This window comes from Lolium perenne, chromosome 5 (assembly GCF_019359855.2).
Source record: "Lolium perenne isolate Kyuss_39 chromosome 5, Kyuss_2.0, whole genome shotgun sequence".
Taxonomy (NCBI): domain Eukaryota; kingdom Viridiplantae; phylum Streptophyta; class Magnoliopsida; order Poales; family Poaceae; genus Lolium; species Lolium perenne.
The window spans coordinates 219307047-219325682 of NC_067248.2; the positions used below are offsets into that span (position 1 = coordinate 219307047).

The window sequence follows — 18636 nt, forward strand, 5'->3', positions numbered from 1 at the left end:
TATTGCTCTCCTGATGGGAGTATATGTAGAGTTACTTATAACTCGAAATATACTCTCTTGTTCTTCTATCTTTCTTCTTTTTTATAATTTCATCGGGTACGCGAACAGCGTTCCCGATGGGAGTAGCCCCCGAGGCTACAGCCAAGGACTTGTGCTTGGGTGTAGGCTCCACGCCTCATGTCGCTATATTTTTTTTCCTCTCTCGAAATTTTTCAAATCTCTCGGGTGCGCGAACAGCGCTCCCGATGGGAGTAGCTCCCGAGGCTATGAGCAAATATTTGTATTTGATCATAGGCTCACGCCATTTCTATTTTGTCTTTTTTCGAGTTTTTCATTTTTCCAAAGTAGCCCCCGAGCATTTGATCAAAAACTTGTATTTGATCAAAGGCTCTCCGATATCTTTTGCTGTCGCCTTTTTTTATGAAACTGTTGAGTCGAAATTTTCTCTTTGCGAAGATGACATCGTTGCTGACGATAGCCACGGCCGCTGTTCCTGGAAATCGCGAGAAGTTCTCTCTCGCTGCCTTGCGGGCCCCAATTACGCATCGTATTGACACATCGTGCAAGTGGGGGACACACGTCCTCCGCTTTTCCTGGCGCACGCACTGTAACTCTTCCAAGGTGAAATTACTTTTTTACCCCTGTTCCACGTGTACATCATCTGCCTCACTCTTTTTCCATCCAACGGTACGCCGCTTCGCCGCACCTCTATTTAAGGTCTCCATCTTCTTCTTCCAGCACTTTCGCTCGCGCCGCTCCTCCTGCAAGCCCCCTCGCCCCTTCACCAAAAAGGGCGAGGGTTGAATCGATCACGGAGCCTACCTTACAATTGGGTAGCTCCTCGACTCCTCTTTTGGATGATGTAAGTCTTTAAATGCTTTCTGATGCTGTCGATGTTTTCACTTGTTTGCTTCTTTTGATTTTGTGCTATCGCACTTTTTCCCCTACCGACGCTTTCTTTCTCTATCTTTCTTTTAACAGCCTTTGATTAAGGAATTCATCCGCTTCGGTGCCCAATTCGTTGGGTATCGCGAGTATCCTAGCAAAGCTGAAGGTAATGTCTTTTTGCTTCTCTTTACCCTTCCCTTCTCACTCCTTTCTTGTCTTGATTTTGACTTAATTTGACTATCTTGACAGAAAAACTGGCGGAGGCCAACAAACGTGCCGACACACTTGCTCAAAAATTAGAGCAAAGTGAGGAGGCTCGTAAGAAGGCCGAATCAGATGCTAGTAAGGCTAAGGCAGAGGCTGACAAGGCCAAGGCCGACGCTGCTGGTGTCGAAGAACTTCAAAAGAGGCTTCATGACGCCGAGACTGCTTTGAGCGAGTATAAAACCGCACAATCTGCTCGTGAAGAAGCGATTACCAAGCGCTTGGAATCACAAAGCCGCCGCTTTGTCAGTAAGTGCCCGAGCTATTTTGCATTCTTTGGACTTGCTTTTCTTTACTTGTTTGTGTAGGACAACGTTGCATAGAAAACAAAAAATTTCCTACCGCGAACACGCAATCCAAGCCAAGATGCAATCTAGAAGACGGTAGCAACGAGGGGGTATCGAGTCTCACCCTTGAAGAGATTCCAAAGCCTACAAGAGGAGGCTCTTGTTGCTGTGGTAGACGATCACTTGCCGCTTGCAAAAGCGCGTAGAAGATCTTGATCACGATCGGTTCCGGCGCCACGAACGGGCAGCACCTCCGTACTCGGTCACACGTTCGGTTGTTGATGAAGACGACGTCCACCTCCCGTTCCAGCGGGCAGCGGAAGTAGTAGCTCCTCTTGAATCCGACAGCACGACGGCGTGGTGTCGGTGGCGGTGGAGATGTCCGGCGGAGCTTCGCTAAGCTATGCGGGAGATATGGAGGAGAGGGGGGCGGCTAGGGTTTGGGAGGGGGTGGCCGGCCACTTCAAGGGGGGCGGCCAGCTTGTGGTCTTGGGGTGGCCGGCCCCCTCCCTTGGCCCCTCATTATATAGGTGGATCCCCAAGTGTTGGTGTCCAAGTCTTCGAATAAGACCCGAACCAAAAACCTTCCATAAGAGGGGGAAACCTAGCCCATCTAGGACTCCCACCAAAGGTGGGGTTTCCACCTCCCATATGGGGGGGTGGCCGGCCCCCTAAGGGGGAGTCCACTTGGGACTCCTCCCCCACTAGGGTTGGCCGGCCATGGAGGTGGAGTCCCATGTGGACTCCACCTTCCTTGGTGGTTTCTTCCAGACTTTTCTAGAACCTTCTAGAACCTTCCATAGAACCTTCCGCGACATTTTAATTCACATAAAATGACATCCTATATATGAATCTTATTCTCCGGACCATTCCGGAACTCCTCGTGATGTCCGGGATCTCATCCGGGACTCCGAACAAATATTCGAACTCCATTCCATATTCAAGTACTACCATTTCAACATCCAACTTTAAGTGTGTCACCCTACGGTTCGTGAACTATGCGGACATGGTTGAGTACTCACTCCGACCAATAACCAATAGCGGGACCTGGAGATCCATAATGGCTCCCACATATTCAACGATGACTTTAGTGATCGAATGAACCATTCACATACAATACCAATTCCCTTTGTCTCGCGATATTTTACTTGTCCGAGGTTTGATCTTCGGTATCACTCCATACCTTGTTCAACCTCGTCTCCTGACAAGTACTCTTTACTCGTACCATGGTATGTGGTCTCTTATGAACTCATTCATATGCTTGCAAGACATTAGACGACATTCCACCGAGAGGGCCCAGAGTATATCTATCCGTCATCGGGATGGACAAATCCCACTGTTGATCCATATGCCTCAACTCATACTTTCCGGATACTTAATCCCACCTTTATAACCACCCATTTACGCAGTGGTGTTTGGTGTAATCAAAGTACCTTTCCGGTATAAGTGATTTACATGATCTCATGGTCTTAAGGACTAGGTAACTATGTATCGAAAGCTTATAGCAAATAACTTAATGACGAGATCTTATGCTACGCTTAATTGGGTGTGTCCATTACATCATTCATACAATGACATAACCTTGTTATTAATAACATCCAATGTTCATGATTATGAAACTAATCATCCATTAATCAACAAGCTAGTTTAAGAGGCATACTAGGGACTTCTTGTTTGTCTACATATCACACATGTACTAATGTTTCGGTTAATACAATTATAGCATGATATATAAACATTTGTCATAAACATAAAGATATAAATAATAACCACTTTATTATTGCCTCTAGGGCATATCTCCTTCAGTTTGTTGACCAATAATTTTTTTCCTCGATAGGGAAAACATCTCAAGAATATGAACTTGAAGATCCCGACAATGATCCTCTTCTTGACGCACTTGCTTTCCTTGAGTTTCACGAAGATGAAGCACGCGAAGGCATTGATCAGGCCAAGGAAGGATTGTCGTGGCTCTATCCTTACTTCTTCCCGAAGAAAAAGGAACCCGCAACCTTTCTTACTCTTGCCAAGTGCTTCAATCCCGCAGAAGATCTTGGATTAAAGCTTCGCCAAGAAAATATGAAAGTTGCTGTTGAAAGCACAATTGCCCTGGTAGCTGACAGCCAGCAAAACATTGACTGGACCAAAGTTGGCGACACACAGGAGATGGAGACTCCTCGCAAGATTTGCAAGAACTTCGCCAACAACTTCAATCCATGAAAAAACAAATGCTTGTACTAATGGAACAGTCTCGAAGATCTTCGGAGAGGGAAAAAGTTGCTCTTCAACAGGCTCAGGATGCTATGGCTGTGAAGGATGCCGCGGTTGCTGAGGCTACCGAAGCTCCTTCTCGAGAAAATTATATGCTTCAACTGATGAATGACGCCAGCCTGGATATGACAGGTATGCTTCATGCATTTAACCATGTTTGATGTCGTTCCTGCTATTTTTCCTTTCTTAATAATTTCTGTGCTGAAACAGGCTCATTTTTGGATACTGCTGCCGAAGATCAACGTGTTGAAGCTCGAGCCAATGTACTACTCAGACTTGCTGCAGAACATGGTTCTAACTTTTGGGTTACGCCTGAGCGTACCCGCCAAATTGTCAGATTCCAAGATCGCGCGGGTCAGGTCCGTGATTTCCTCGACTTCTGTACAAGGACATTGTTTTTAGTTTATGGGACTATGTTCCCGCGCAACAAGATGCCAGAAACTCTTCCTGCTTTGATGGAGAAATTTCGAGATGCCCCTCGAATCCATGGCTTTGTGCGGGCCCAACTATCTGCTGGCGCAAGATTTGCTATGATGATGATAAAAATTTGCTATCCAAAATTGCCCATGAATCAAGTTGTTTCCAAGTGCCTGGCCAAGATGTCAAAAAGGAAAAGAAACATGGGAAAAATTGACGACATTGTGACTCCTGTAGCAGAAGATATGATGGATGAACTTCTTCGGATGGACGCTGAGTTCTTCGTGAAGGGTAGCTATGCTGAGCATAGTACTCATGCTACAAATGAGCGAATAACCATAGATCATGTGCTAGGCATCCACTGAGGGTTTTTCTTTTATCTTGATGTACTTTCTCCATTGTTGCATCTTGTATGTTGTGAGCATAATCTATATTGTAAAGCCGCCAAATATGTATATGTATTTTTTATTTTTGATCGTCAAGCCCTCGAGTGTTTTGGTGGCGATTTTCTATATTGTTTTTTGCAAGGTTTTAAACCAAGGCAATCGAATTGTAACGAGTATACTATATTTATGGGCGTTAGCCCCTGATCTTCTTTTTATTTGGCGAGGTGTTTTGTACCAAGGCGAAATATTTTTGCAAGTTGAGTTCATCTATGTTGTGTATATTTTGTAACCTCGAAGGTGTTAGCCCCCGAGCGTGTCGAAGAACAAGAAGTATATCCCCACTATTTTTATTATATTGCAGCACTGCGAGCCCGCCTCATTAAAAACCTTTCCAACCCCACTCGGTGCCCTGAAAAGGAAAAGAGTGCGTCTGAAAACTCGCGAGCGTTTCAGTACATTGTATTTTTACAGCGGAGGACTATATTTCGACTCTAAGCGTAGAACCGCCTGAGTTGCGCCACGTTCCAGGGATTTTTCTCTGGAGCTCCTGTCTTCTTGTCCTTGATCTTGTACGCTCCTCCTTCAATTACTTCTGTGACGATGTAAGGGCCCAGCCATGGCGACTCGAGTTTTTCAGTACTTTGCTGATTGAGCCGCAAGACTAAATCCCCGACCTGGAAAGATCTTGGCCGCAATCGTCGACTGTGGTAGTTTTTCAGGTCTTGCTGGTACTTGGTGACCCGTGAGAGTACTTCATCTCGAGCTTCGTCGAGTGCATCTACATCGTCCTCCAAAGCTCTTCTTGAAGTTTCTTCGTCATACTCTGTGACTCTTGGGGAGTCATGCTCTATTTCAATCGGTAGTACTACCTCAGCTCCATGGACGAGGAAGAACGAAGTTTCTTGTGTCGCCGTATTTGGTGTTGTTCGAATACTCCACAAAACACTTGGCAATTCTTCTGGCCAAGTATGCCGAGCCTTTTCAAGCGGTCCTAGCAGGCGCCTTTTAATACCATTGCAGATGATACCATTGGCTTTCTCGACTTGACCATTGGTTTGCGGGTGCCCAACTGACGCAAAGTGCAATTTGATGCCTACTTCTGCGCAGTATGCCTTGAATTCCTTGGACGTGAAGTTACTACCATTATCCGTGACGATGCTCTGAGGTACTCCAAATCAAAAAACGATGCCCTTCATGAATTTTATTGCTGACGCTGCATCTGGTGAATTTATCGGCTTTGCTTCTATCCACTTGGTGAATTTGTCGACAGCAACGAGCATGTACTCGTATCCTCCTGGCGATCTGGTATGCAGCTCCTTGATAAAACCAGCTTCTCTCAGTCGATCGATTTCTGACAGCATAGCTTTGCGGTTTGGCTCCGAAAAATGCCGCAAAGGTTGTTTTATTGGTCTCGCTAATGGATCCAAGTTTAGGTGGTGCTCGGCAAGTTCCCTGGGTACTCGGCATGTCAGCTGGACACCATGCGAAGATTTTCCAGTGCTCACGGAGGAACTCGACGAGCGCGCTTTCCTATGCGAGGTCCATGTCTGTCGCAATGGACGTCGTCTTTTTCAGGTCTGTCGGGTGAATCTGCACCTCCTTAGAATTTTTCTCGGTGTTAAAAGCTGATTCTTTGTTGGGCCTTCCTACATCTGGCAACACATCATAGTCAGTCGTGAGCCTTGACGCCATGTACTCTGCTTGCATCCCGAAGGTTTCTGACAGTCGATGAAAATCCTTATCACATTTATCGGCTAGCGCAAAGCTTCCTTTGACTGTGATTGGTCCCTTAGGTCCAGGCATCCTCCACAACAGGTAGGTATAATGTGGTACCGCCATAAACCTAGCATATGCTGGTCGTCCCAACAAAGCGTGGTACTGTGATGGGAAATCCACAACTTCGAACTCCAGCCTCTCTATTCTGTAGTTTTCTCGGGTCCCAAACTGAACGTCGAGATTAATCTTCCCCAGCGGATAACTCGGCTTCTCCGGTGTAATACTGTGAAATCGCGTATCGGTTGGTTTCAGGTTTGCTAGAGATATATTCATCTTCCTTAATGTATCTGCATACATAAGGTTTAAACTGCTGCCGCCATCTATGAACACTCGAGATACATCGAATCCTGCGATTACTGCTGGTAGGATGAGTGCTGACTGTCCTGGTCAAGGAACTTGTTGTGGATGATCCGCTATTGTGAAACCAATATCTTGCCCTGACCACTTAAGGTACTCAACCATTGGTGGAGGCATCTTCTCTGCCATGAACACCTGCCGCGAGATTAATTTCTGAGCTCTATTGGATGGCCTGCCTTTCTGAATCATCGAGACCGCTCCGTTAGAGTTGGGATCAACATAAGGCGGTGGTGCAGGTGCTGCCGCTATTCTAAGCTGATGTCGATTTTCGTCCGTAATCGCGGGAGGAGGTGGCAAGTGAATCTCACTCATGGGTCCTTGAGGATTTCTGTGTGCTGCCTGGGCATTGGCATGCCCTGCCCACTTTAACATTGCTTGGAAATTTCGGCAATCCTTTTGCAAGTGTCCTGACTATCTTTTTTATCTTTTTCCGTTATTGTCGAGATAAAAATGCATCTGACACGGCCCGTTCATCATCTCCTCGGGAGACACGAAAGGCCTCTGAAACCTTGACCCGGTATTTTGCCTGTTGTTTCGAGAGTCATCTCTATTGTCGCCTCGCTGCTCGTTGCTCCTCTGGTAATCATCTCTATTTTTTCCTCCAGCGCTTGCTCGGAAGCCAGCCGAAATTTGTCCAGGGGCATCATAACCCGAGTACTGTCGAGGAAATCATCGCCTATTTTGATAATTTCGGCCGCGGTCCTCTTCTGGTGACCTATGCCGTTTGTTGTGAACGGCATCTTCTCCATCTGCCCATCTGTTTGCTATCTCCATTAATGCGGATACTGTCTTTGGATTGGTTCTCCCCAAATCCTCGACAAAATCTCCTCGCCTTATTCCTGCGACAAACGCATCTATCGCTCTCTCGTTAGATATATTCTCTGCCGAGTTTTTAATGATATTCCACCTTTGGATGTATTTTCTCATTGATTCGTCTGGCTTTTGTCGACACGCCTTCAATTCCTCTAGCGATGCAGGTTTTTTGCAGGTGGACCGGAAATTCTTGATGAACACGTCCTCGAAACTATCCCAGCTGTCGATAGATCCTGGAGGAAGCTTCTTTATCCAAGATCGCGCAGCTCCACTTAAATGCACTTGGATGCTTTGCATAGCTGTTGCTCTGGTTCCTCCTGTGAGCTTCACCGTCTCGAGGTAATCAACTAGCCAATCCTCTGGATCTTGCAGGCCGTCGAAATTTTGAAGTTATCAGGCAATTTAAATCCCGAAGGGACTCGAGTTTTTCGGACTCTCCTCGTGAAGCATGGCAAACCGCACATATCCTCGTCGTTTAGTTCTGGGGAATGCCGATGTTCCCTTCTACTTTGCCGTGCTCTGTCCACCCTTGCTTGCGCTGCTGTGTCTCTTGCTCCACTTGTTCCTTCGGGAGCTGCTACTGATGCCGCAGGTCGTGGACTATTTTGCCTTGCTGTTTCTTCGGGAGGTGTTGATGTGAACGCCGTTCCCATGGCTCCGACTCCTGCCATTGCCATGTTGTACATTGCCTCCCTTGGATCTCCTGGAGGCGGCCTGGATGCAAGGATAAAGGCCTGTGTCACCATATACCCAGCTTCTGGTGTCTTGGGGATAATATTCCCTCTCGTGTCTATCGACATAAAAGACATGTCGAGGTTTTGAACCAAGTGCTCTCTTTCTCCTTCAGGTATGTTTTGCAACCTTGATCTTGCTCTATTCCGAGCTTCCCTGTGGCTATCTCCCGAAGTTCCAGATTGTCGACTCAGCTCTGCCCTTCGCCTGCTTGATGCAGAGGATGTCTCCCTTCTTCTGTTCAGAGCAGTTGTCTGTTTTTCCAATTCCCTTGCAGCTCGCGCGAGCCTATATTGATATGCTTGCAATTCTTCGGGCGTGGCTATTGTGGCCATTGGTTCTGAGCCATCCATAGCTCTTGCGGCTCTATCCCATGCTGCTTGTGGGAGTTGAACCCTAACGCGTGGTGTAGGCCCAACATATTTGCTGCCTAGACCTCGTCGCAAATCAGAGGGATCAACGTATGGATTTCCCAAATCACCGAAAGCCTCAGACGTTTCCTCCTGATCTCGGCTTGGCTCTCCGATGGCGTAAATCTGATGATATTTTGTATTCAGATCTCTGCTGGGTTTGGTGACACCATCATAAAGATTGGTGAAGACCTTGCCCACTATGGTGGATTTGTCGATGAAGTTGAAGCTGTCGACACTGCTTGAATCATCGCTTATATAGGAGTCCGCGGATGACTCGAAGGACATGTCGCTGAAGATCTTGGCGAGCTTTTCGCTTGCCCTGGTGCTGATGAAGCGTGGCGATGAAGTCTCCTCTTCGCCTGACTCGATTGACGATGTTGAGTTCGAAAAATCGGAGTCGACTGCCGATAATCCCGACGAGATCGGAATTTCGAGACGATACGCTCCCTCTTTCTCGACGCGAAAGTGGAACCTTTCGAACGTCATCTCCATAGGCTCCTCCAGATACGCATATGCATCCAAACGGGAGGGCGGGTGAGGAACAAAATCGACAGGACCAGTTGCGATATGTTTACCTCGATCCATCGCGTTGCTTGATGTTGATGAAGTCGACGATCTTGAACGTGCCATCGAGATCAGATCCTTGACGCCTCTAATTCCCACAGACGGCGCCAATTGACAAGGGATTAACTTGTCAATGCCTATGGGTTGTAGACTAGGGTTTAGTTAGAAGTAGAGGGCAAGTAGATCTCGAAGGTTTCAGCCGAAAAGTACTCGACGATGTGAAAATTAGGGTTTGTGAGACAATGATTCGATGCTTTCTTTGTCCCTCGACTCCCCCTTATATAGGAGGTGGAGCCGAGGGATTCGTATTGTATAAGTTACAGAGTCCGGGAGGGTTTCCAACTCACCCCGGAAGATTACAAACATTATCTCCTAATACAACTCTAGCTTTCCTTAATATCAACTTGGGCTTTCGATTCTTCTTATTCTTCGAGTCGTGGGCCTTCAGTAAACCCCGGGTACTATCTTCGGCAGGCCCATTGGGGATGCCTATGTCAAGTACTACATGATGCACACACTGTCAACATTACATCATGGAGGAGGAATAGACTACTTTAATAACATCACTAGAGTAGCACATAGATGATATTCAACTAGATCACAAAGAGAGAGATGAACCACATAGCTACAGTAGAGCCCTCAGCCCCAGGGGAGAATTACTCCCTCCTCATCATGGAGACAGCGATGGCGGTGAAGATGGCGGTGGAGATGGTTTCCGGGGGCAATTCCCCGTCCCGGCAGGGTGCCGGAACAGAGACTTCTGTCCCCCGAATTGGAGTTTCGCGATGGCGGCGGCTCTGGAAGGTTTTCTGGAGTTTCGTCAATCCGTGTCGATGTTTTAGGTCAGGGAGGCTTAAATAGGCGAAGAGGCGGAGTCAGAGGGGCCACGGGGCCTCCTCACACTAGGGGGGCGCGCCCCCCCTGGGCCGCGCCGCCACCACGTGTGGGGCCCCCCAGGGCTCCCCTCTGGTCCCTCTCTGACTCTCTGGAAGCTTCCGGGAAAAATAAGATGTTGGGCGTTGATTTCGTCCGATTCCGAGAATATTTCCTTGTAGGATTTCTGAAACCAAAAATAGCAGAAAACAGGAACTGGCACGTCGGCATCTCGTCAATAGGTTAGTTCCGGAAAACGCATAAAATCATCATAAAGTGTGAACAAAACATGTAGGTATTGTCATAAAACAAGCATGGAACATCAGAAATTATAGATACGTTGGAGACGTATCACTCACCTCCAACACACTCGCCTCCACCCTCATTGCAATGCCATGTCAGATCGCCACCGCGTACTACATGATTGGTTGCAATGGTCGCACACCGACAACGCCGCAGCCCAAGCCTACATCCCCGCTGACAAGGGATCAACTTATCAATGCCTACAAGTTGTAGACTAGGGTTTTAGTCGGAAGTAGAGGGCAAGTAGATCTCGAAGGTTTCAGCCGAAAAGTGCTCGACGATATGAAAACTAGGGGTTCGTGAGACAATGAATCGATGCGTTCTTTGTCCCTCGACTCCCCCTTATATAGGAGGCGGAGCCGAGGGATTCGTAATACACAAGTTACAAAGTCCGGGAGGGTTTCCAACTCATCCCGCAAGATTACAAATACTATTTCCTAATACAACTCTAGCTTTCCTCGATTCTTCTTATTCTTTGAGTCGTGGGCCTTCAGTAAACCCTGGGTACCATCTTCGGCAAGCCCATTGGGGATGCCTATGTCACCCGCCACCAGAGAAGGTGGATTTCGCTATGTACAACTCGGGGTTTTCCAACGACTCTGAGTTCGCCGAGTGGAACAAGGCGTACATAGCAAATGCGGAGAGCGAGGTCGCGGAGGAGGAGGCATAGTGGGCCACCGAGGAGAAGTTCGTGGGTGCCCGGAGCATGTGGCGATGCTCACCTCCTTCAACGCGGCGCGGGTCCGGATGATCCGAGCTCAAGTCCTCAAGGAGACCAACGTCACCATCTTCCAGTGCATCGTCCAGATCTCACGGGAGTGTACGGCGACAGAGGAGACCAACACTGTCATCTTCTAGATGCGCGAAGCAAGGGAAGAGGGGGGGAGGTGCGGGAGCAGACTTCCAAGGGGAAGAACGACGACGAGTTTGGCTTGCCGCTCGTTCTGACCGACGACGAGTCTGGTCTGTTGGACGTCCCGACCAACGGCGAGTAGGCTGGATTTCAATATTGTAACACATAACTAAATTCAAATGAAATTCGCCATCTTTTGTTTGAAATCTCCTGGACCCATAAAAAATTATAGGAGTTCCCGGTGTGGGCAGCTCCTCCCCAAATAGAGGGACCAGGTGCCTGCATCCCCTGTAGGCACTACCGGCGTCTATTTGGGGGCCGCCATGGAGATGCTCTAGACATGGCAAAGGACCAATTTGTTTGCAATGCTCAGAAACTAGCGTACATTGTGGGCACCAATGTTCGAAATAGTTTGCTTACCCCTGAAACTGCTGAATGGTATTACTCGACCAACGGTGAAATGCACGTTTTGGTGCCTAGTAACTCAAAAACAGATGTTTGACCTGAAGGAATCCCAAACCCCAGCTAGCGATCTCCCAACAAGCGCCAAAAGACATCATCGGAAGCAGGATCTCCCACCGGATTGTTTTATCAGCCGTACCCCCCACGCACGAACGCACGCAATGTCTCTCTTCGATCCGAGCACAGCGCTGCCGCAGGAACACGCCTCGCCGTGGCGCGCACGGCGGCGCATTCCCAGGGACAAGAACACCGACCTTCCATCCGCGTCCGCCGCGCCGAGGCACGCAGGCAGCAGAAGCCTCAATGCGAGCGAGCGTCAGGTTGCGCCTGTCTGCCCGCATGGATCGACTCCGTAATACGGTTTCACTGTTACTGCCAATCTAATCTAAAGCCAGGACCACGGCGGCATCGGCGGGCGGGCGACAGTGCGCGGATTAAGAAAGGAGAACGGGAAAGCGCACGTCCGGGGGGGGCTGGCAGTTTGATATTGGCCGTGTCAGACGGTGCTAGGTTTGAATATGGTGTGGCTATCTTTGACTAGCATCGCTAGCTGCGCGGTTTCTGAACTGTCTGGCTCCTTATAAAACCCCTGCACTGTCACCTAAACCTCTCCTTTCCATTTTGTTCGATCCATCGTCCGGTTCAGAATTTGCAGGCAGCTCCTTGCTGCCAAGTTGTGCAACTGAAGGGTGGAAGCATCGGTGTGGCGAGATCATGAGGTTTGCAGGGAGTAGCGTTATTCTTCTGCTGCTTCTGCTCTCACTGTCTGCCTCCACCGCGGAAGCAAACAAGGTTAGTGCAAATTTTGCCCACACCTTATTCTTCACCGCCTACTGTCTAGTACTACCACGCTGTAGGTGGTGCTACACTGCTACTATCAGTGAAGTAGTACTGATGTCTGCTTCGCGTGAAAATGCAGGAGAGGTTGAGAGACATTGCGGGCCGGAAATGGAACTTGAGAGGACGAAAAGCAATGGCGGCTCCAGGACATGGAGACGCGAGGAAGGAGGATCCGGCGGGAGCCAAGAACACAGGTGCAAACCCTGCCCATGCCAACGGAGGCGTGAAAACCGTAGAGGTCGCCGTTGTCGGGCTAACCGGCGGGCCAAGGAGCGGCGGCAAGTTTGCCGGCCAAGTGCCGTTCCATTCAGATTACTACACCGCCAGAACTCACCCATCCTACCATAACTGACAAATCCAAAGGCAAATGCTTCTTCTTGCTTCTTGCCGCTGATTACTGCTAGCTAGAGTAGTACAGTAGCTGTGGTGGTAGTTTCTTCGTCTGAAGTAAAAGTGCAGTACTACTAATGGTCGTCCATGTAGATAGGCAGGCTAGTGTTCTTTACCTGGTGTCTTCCAATTAATCTCCCGGGCATGAACATGTAATCAGTATGGAGTACTTAGGGTAGTGTAGTGTACTGAAATTAACTGTACTGCCTCTTCTGATAGCAAATTACTGCACCCTGAATGATGGACTGACACTTGATAATTCTGATCTTGCAGGAGCAAATCAAGAAGCAGATCATACTTCCGCTCAACTTGTACATCACAAGGCAAGTACATCTTACATTTCTTTAAGGCATTTGCACGGCACATGGCCACATCACAGTTGCTTACGGCTGACCATCTGAGTTCCTACCATGTACTGATGTTCGCAGTTCATTTTCAGGGTAAACGGAGCAGCAAGGGATCAGCAACCCATCCCCTGTTTCAGCAGGGAGCAAGCGACCACGACGACGCGGCCACCGTGGCGGCCGAGATGCTGAGGAGGGACTACTCCGTATACGCGGATCCCCACAGCCGGCGACCCATCAACAACGACGCCCCGTTGGATGAGCTCGCGGAGAAAAAGCCCTAGCTGGCTAGCTGGGCATTTTGAGCGATGCTGAATTGCTGCGTAACCCCTCTTGCTAGTATCATAGATACATGTAGCCTAGCTTGTTTCTTCTCAGTTTACATTAGGTGTAGAGCTAGCACATGGTTAGCTTAGCCAGCTGGGTAGGGAGAAGAACACTCTGAGACGGATGTAGAAACCCATCTCCTGACCCTCGGTGGAACAGACTGAGGTGGGTCGGATGGGCAATTTTGGTTACACCGGAGAAATGCTTTTTGTTGACATCCCGCGCATGTTTGAGCCATCTGATTCACCTAGTTTTATGCTTTGAGATCTGTGCTGACAAGCTTCATTTACCTTCATGGAGTTTGTTCCATGCACGGGACAAACGCCGCACTCGGTTGCACCGTGTGCTTGGATTGAAGATGCAGCATCTGTATTCTGTCAGCAGCATTTCTGAAGTTGCAGAGGACAACAAGGGATGCATTAGCCTCGTGGTAGCACTTCAGGTTTCAGCAATCAGCATCCGCATGTCGCAGTGCAGAACTTCAGGGTCGCAAGCAAATGCTCCTAGTCTTTCCAGGTTGCTCGGAGAAAAATATGGATTGGGGAAAGGCCGGTTTTGCCGACAGCCCCTTGCAGCACCCGTTATTACCCACGTCTGTGAGAGGAAATTCCACCTTATGCCACGTTCACTCCATGTGTTGCGCAAACCACCACTTGGGCAGATCTTTTACAATTTCCGCCAAGTGGTGCTCTAATTTACTGCAATTTCCACCACTCGGTCGTCTAATCAAAGATTTAGTCCTATTGGTGCGCGATGTCACTGCTCCAATTAATGTAATTTAAAAAAAATCCATCCACAATCTATGTTTTTCCTATTAACATTTAAAAAATACTAGTAACCTCCTATACAAATCATCAGAAAATGATCACGCATACAGTAATTACGATCTTTATAGATTCTTTAGTCTCTTGAAAATCACGTAGTAAGAAGTTGATAATTGACTATCCAAAAGTATTTGTCCAAACTTTTGAATGGAAAATCAATGTTAAGAAATTGGTTCATTAACCACGTAAAGAACCAAGAAAATATCTCTCTTTTTTTTTGGAGGGATGGTCATTTTCCTATGGTTTGTTTAGTGCGTCAGTAGCATTGATGTGTGAAACAAATGGACTTTTTTAGGCGACCATACGTAAAATACCCGTCCATCACATTCTAGTGTGCACCCACAAGAAAATCGTAGTTTCTAGATAAATGAATACGTATGTTTTTTTAGTTTCCGATTTTTTTTTTGTATATTAATTGGAGCATTGACATATGGAGGTATACGATGTTTTGCTGTCGGTATGGATAACTAGCTGATTATATGACTAAGTGGTGAAAATTGCACAAAAATCCGTGGAAGTGATGCTCTGTGCAACACATGGAGGTGCCCCAAGGACTGGCAGACTGAGACAGCGTTTACCCGGTGCACTCTCTTCACCAATCACAAGTTCGTTACTTCCGATCTGGGGCTCAGAGAGTCAGAGTCTCAGACAAATACACCTGCCTGCAACGCGCCAGGCCAATGGCAGCCGTGGCGAACCGGACCACGCCAACTTCTCCGTCCGCACTTCCACGCCCATGCTGCCGCCGCGCCGTGATAAGCCTGCCTGCCTGACGCGACCAACAATAATAGAGGGCTAGACCTAGACCGAGACTGCCCCGTCGCAGCAGTCATCCGGGGGCAGTCAGATCATCCCCCACTCGTTTAGCCTTCCCACGCCGAAATCCGGGGATAATTTTGTTCAGATTGGATGAAATTATGGCGTGGGAGGGCCAGTTTTCCAGCCGCGACCCCATGCGTAGCCGTTGGTTTAATTCTGAAAAACGTAAACTTGACGAAATACGGCAAAAAACGATTGAATTTGGACTAACTTTAATGATATTTACTATATAGAGAGTTCATACATAGAGGCCGAATTCGACTATATTTCGAATTCGCCTAGGGGAATACAACTCTAAATTTTAAAACACGGCGCTCTACATGCCGAAATGGCGGTAGAACACCGTGTAGTCGCCGCCATCATCGTCGGAGCCGTCGTCGTCAAACTGTGGCGGCGCGGCCTGGCTGCTGCCCTGACCGGCGTCTTCCCACCGACCACTGGTGCGAGGAGGGGACATCGATGGCTTGTACCAGTCGTCGTCGGAGGCTTCGAGGTCGATGACGGGGACGGCGACGCCGGATGGAGGAGTCGCAGGCCGGCGGTAGCGAGCGACGTACTCGAGGAACCTCGCCTGCCGCTCCGCCTCCTCCTTCTCTCACTGCTCCCTCGACCAGGCCTGGTCGAGTGGCATGGAGTTCTCGGCGGGGACGAGGTCCTGGAGGGACCTCGCCTTGACGGCCTCGAGGATGGCGGCGTCCTCGGCGCTTTCGGCCTCCTCCACCTTCACCTTCGCAGGCTTGCGCTTCCGCTCGCCGGAGGTGTCGGGTTCGCGCTTGGGGCGTCGCCGTCCTTGTGCCGTCGATGGCTCGCGGATGACGATCCCACCACCGCGCGCGCGGTTGCTCGGCGGGGAAGATGGCTCCTTTTTCACCGGCGCCCAGGAGGATGGTGTCGACCTGGAGATCGACCTCGCCGCCGAACCGAACGACGAGGAACTGGCAGCCATGCGCCGTGGCTGCCAGCTTCCCCTGCGGCGGCTGGCCGATGCCCTCGACAGTGGGGGCATCGTCAAAATGGGGAAGTTGCCGCCCTCGATGTGCTCGAGGACGGCCTCGAGCGTCCGGCCAGGGACGCTCCACCACCGCTTGCGTCCGGCGGCGTTGTTGCGCGGAGGCGGAGGCGGCGGGCCGTCGTAGGCGGCCAGCTCCTGCTCCCATCGGCGAAGGAAGAAGTTGTTCAACGCCGCCAGGTTGTCGGGGTGGTAGCGCAGCTCGACGCGGTCCTGGTCCGACAATGTTAGTCGGACCTCCTCGATGGCGGCTTCGAGGTAGCGTCCCTGGGGCGGCAGCGGGATTGGCACGCCGCCCGCACTTAGCTGCCACCCGCCGCCGGGAGGCCTCGTGTCCGGCGGGCAGGGGTACCCCGCCTGGTGGAGGAGGTGCCCCTCCCACGTGTGGAGGGACCGGCGAGGGAAGCCGTTGCTGGCGGCGCCGTCTCCGTCGTTGTAGGCCATGGATCTCGTCGAGGTCGAGGAAGAGGAAGAGGAAGAGGAAGAGTGGTGTGACGCGTTGCGGCGAGCGGGGTATTTAGGCGAGCCAGGAGCCGGCGATTTATTGCCGCGTGGATGCTACGCGTCCGCGGCGAGCTGACCGGCGCCAGCCTTTACTCCGCGCGGAAGACGATGCGTATGTCGCTGACCGGCCGGGTCCATCTCTCGCGCGGAAGCCGAAGCGAAAGCGCGGGAGAGAAATCTCGGCGTTTGGCGCGCTTTCGCTTCGTCCGGAGTCCCCGAGCGCGCCTCGGGGGACCAGGGATGGCGTGGGCTCGCCGGATGTATTTTGGCCCAAATCCGAAGAAAAACGAGGAATCGGGGGCGCGACTGGGCCAAAATTCGTCGTCCGGATGAGAAAAACGTCGCTCGGGGGCTCGTCGGGGAGACGAGTGGGGATGCTCTCAGCAACAGATGTTGAGAGCGAGACACCTGTTGCTGTTCTTGCTGTAGACTCCGTAGTCACCTGGACCAAGCGATGGAATGGACGTCGCATTCTGCAGACATGACCATATTCGCTTGAATTTTCCGGTCTGCGTGACAGACCTGATCGGTCTAGTTTTTATCAAGCGCTTCACGGTCCAGATGATGGAAAGCTACGTGCACTGACGGTCTCTGGCGTGTGACGCGGACCGGCCACCTAACTTGACGGGAAAACAAGGGCTTCAAAATGTCGCTTCAGGCGATCTCGAAAATAAATGTCGCTTCAGGTGCTGCAGAAAACAGCACAGGATGTCGACACTGGGTCCAGTCCAACTTCCCCACAGGCGCATACGTCGCGGACGGGCAGAAAACAACGGGTCAAGAGATGTACGCCCGAGCTGGGTTGCTCTCGTAATCACTGATCGACTTGTGTGGCCAGGGTGAATGCAGGAGCAATTAATGAGCCTGTATTTCTATTGTTGGAAATGGAGTAAAGACTGCATTACCGGTATCTGTCTACGAATTCTATACTAATTTAGTAAATATGGCTGGCTGGTAGTACGTGTTTGAGGCAGTCCGACCTGTACCGGTTACTTGAATATTATATTTGGCACATCATGGTCCGCGGTTTAGAGTGAGGGGCATGTGATTAGATTTAGGAGATTTATTTGATTTAAGAGGCAGCCCATCATGTGCCATGGTGTACAGTGCTTCGTCCAACAACGGTAAGTGGTAGCAGGAAAAAAAATGTAAATCTTTGTACTCTTGTGCCTTTAAATTCAAGAAAAAAGATTGTCTAGCAGTGAGCAGAATACATACCATGATACCAACTCGCTGATAAAACTTATCAAGTGCTCTAAATAAATTGAAGTTTGCATATACCACTACTGGATTTAGAGAAAAAATACATTGTTAAGGGACCTAGACAGCGATTGCATAATTGGCCTAATCATGCATGGGAAGTTCATCGATGTATGTGATCTCCGGCCAAACTGTATGTGTTCCCTTGCAGCAGCATTACTTGGTGTTGTATCATCTGATATGTTGCAACTAATTAGTTTGGTGGTCCACAGCAAAACGATTAGGATACTTTTTTTTTGGAAAACAAGGGCAAATTTTATTTTGTCTCATTAAAAAATTTGCCCATGTTTCCAAGAATTTTTTTTTTTTAAAAAAAGCATAACACAACTGGCATACTCTGCCAGCATGATTTCAATCAAGTTTTTAGCGCCCGACATTATCCAAAACTGTTTTTAGCTCTATTAAAGGCCACAATTAGGCCATCCATGTTTCACCAAGCGGTCGGCCGTCCAAACTATATCGAATTGCAAGCCAAGCAAATAATTTAATTTCGTTTGCCAATTTTTTTTGAAACTATCTTTCTCATTGTGGTGGATGTGGCGCCCAAGGTTTTTAAATCCTTGGTGATAGTTTTTTACTGGGGGACACCGAAAAATACGGTTACCACGAAAACTTGAAAATCTCAGGAACTTTTCGTTCGAGATTACTCAAACAAAATTTAAA

The 18636-nt window shown here is 49.2% G+C and overlaps 1 protein-coding gene across 1 annotated transcript; it reads left to right on the forward strand.

The window, feature by feature from the left end:
• Nucleotides 1-12270: 12270 nt before the first annotated feature.
• Nucleotides 12271-13772, forward strand: LOC127298234 (uncharacterized). Its single transcript, XM_051328146.2, has 4 exons — nt 12271-12448; nt 12576-12690; nt 13160-13209; nt 13326-13772. Exons 1-4 carry the CDS (start codon nt 12371-12373, stop codon nt 13512-13514), a joined length of 432 nt encoding a protein of 143 aa, XP_051184106.1. The 5' UTR covers nt 12271-12370; the 3' UTR covers nt 13515-13772.
• The last annotated feature ends 4864 nt before the right edge of the window (nt 13773-18636 follow it).

Bases quoted from the DNA above. Each gene is read 5' to 3' on its own strand.
- LOC127298234 (XM_051328146.2), top strand. From the start codon at position 12,371: ATGAGGTTTGCAGGGAGTAGCGTTATTCTTCTGCTGCTTCTGCTCTCA. The intron at 12,449-12,575 runs GTTAGTGCAAAT...GTGAAAATGCAG, and splicing joins CCACCGCGGAAGCAAACAAG to GAGAGGTTGAGAGACATTGC. The intron at 13,210-13,325 runs GCAAGTACATCT...GTTCATTTTCAG, and splicing joins CTCAACTTGTACATCACAAG to GGTAAACGGAGCAGCAAGGG.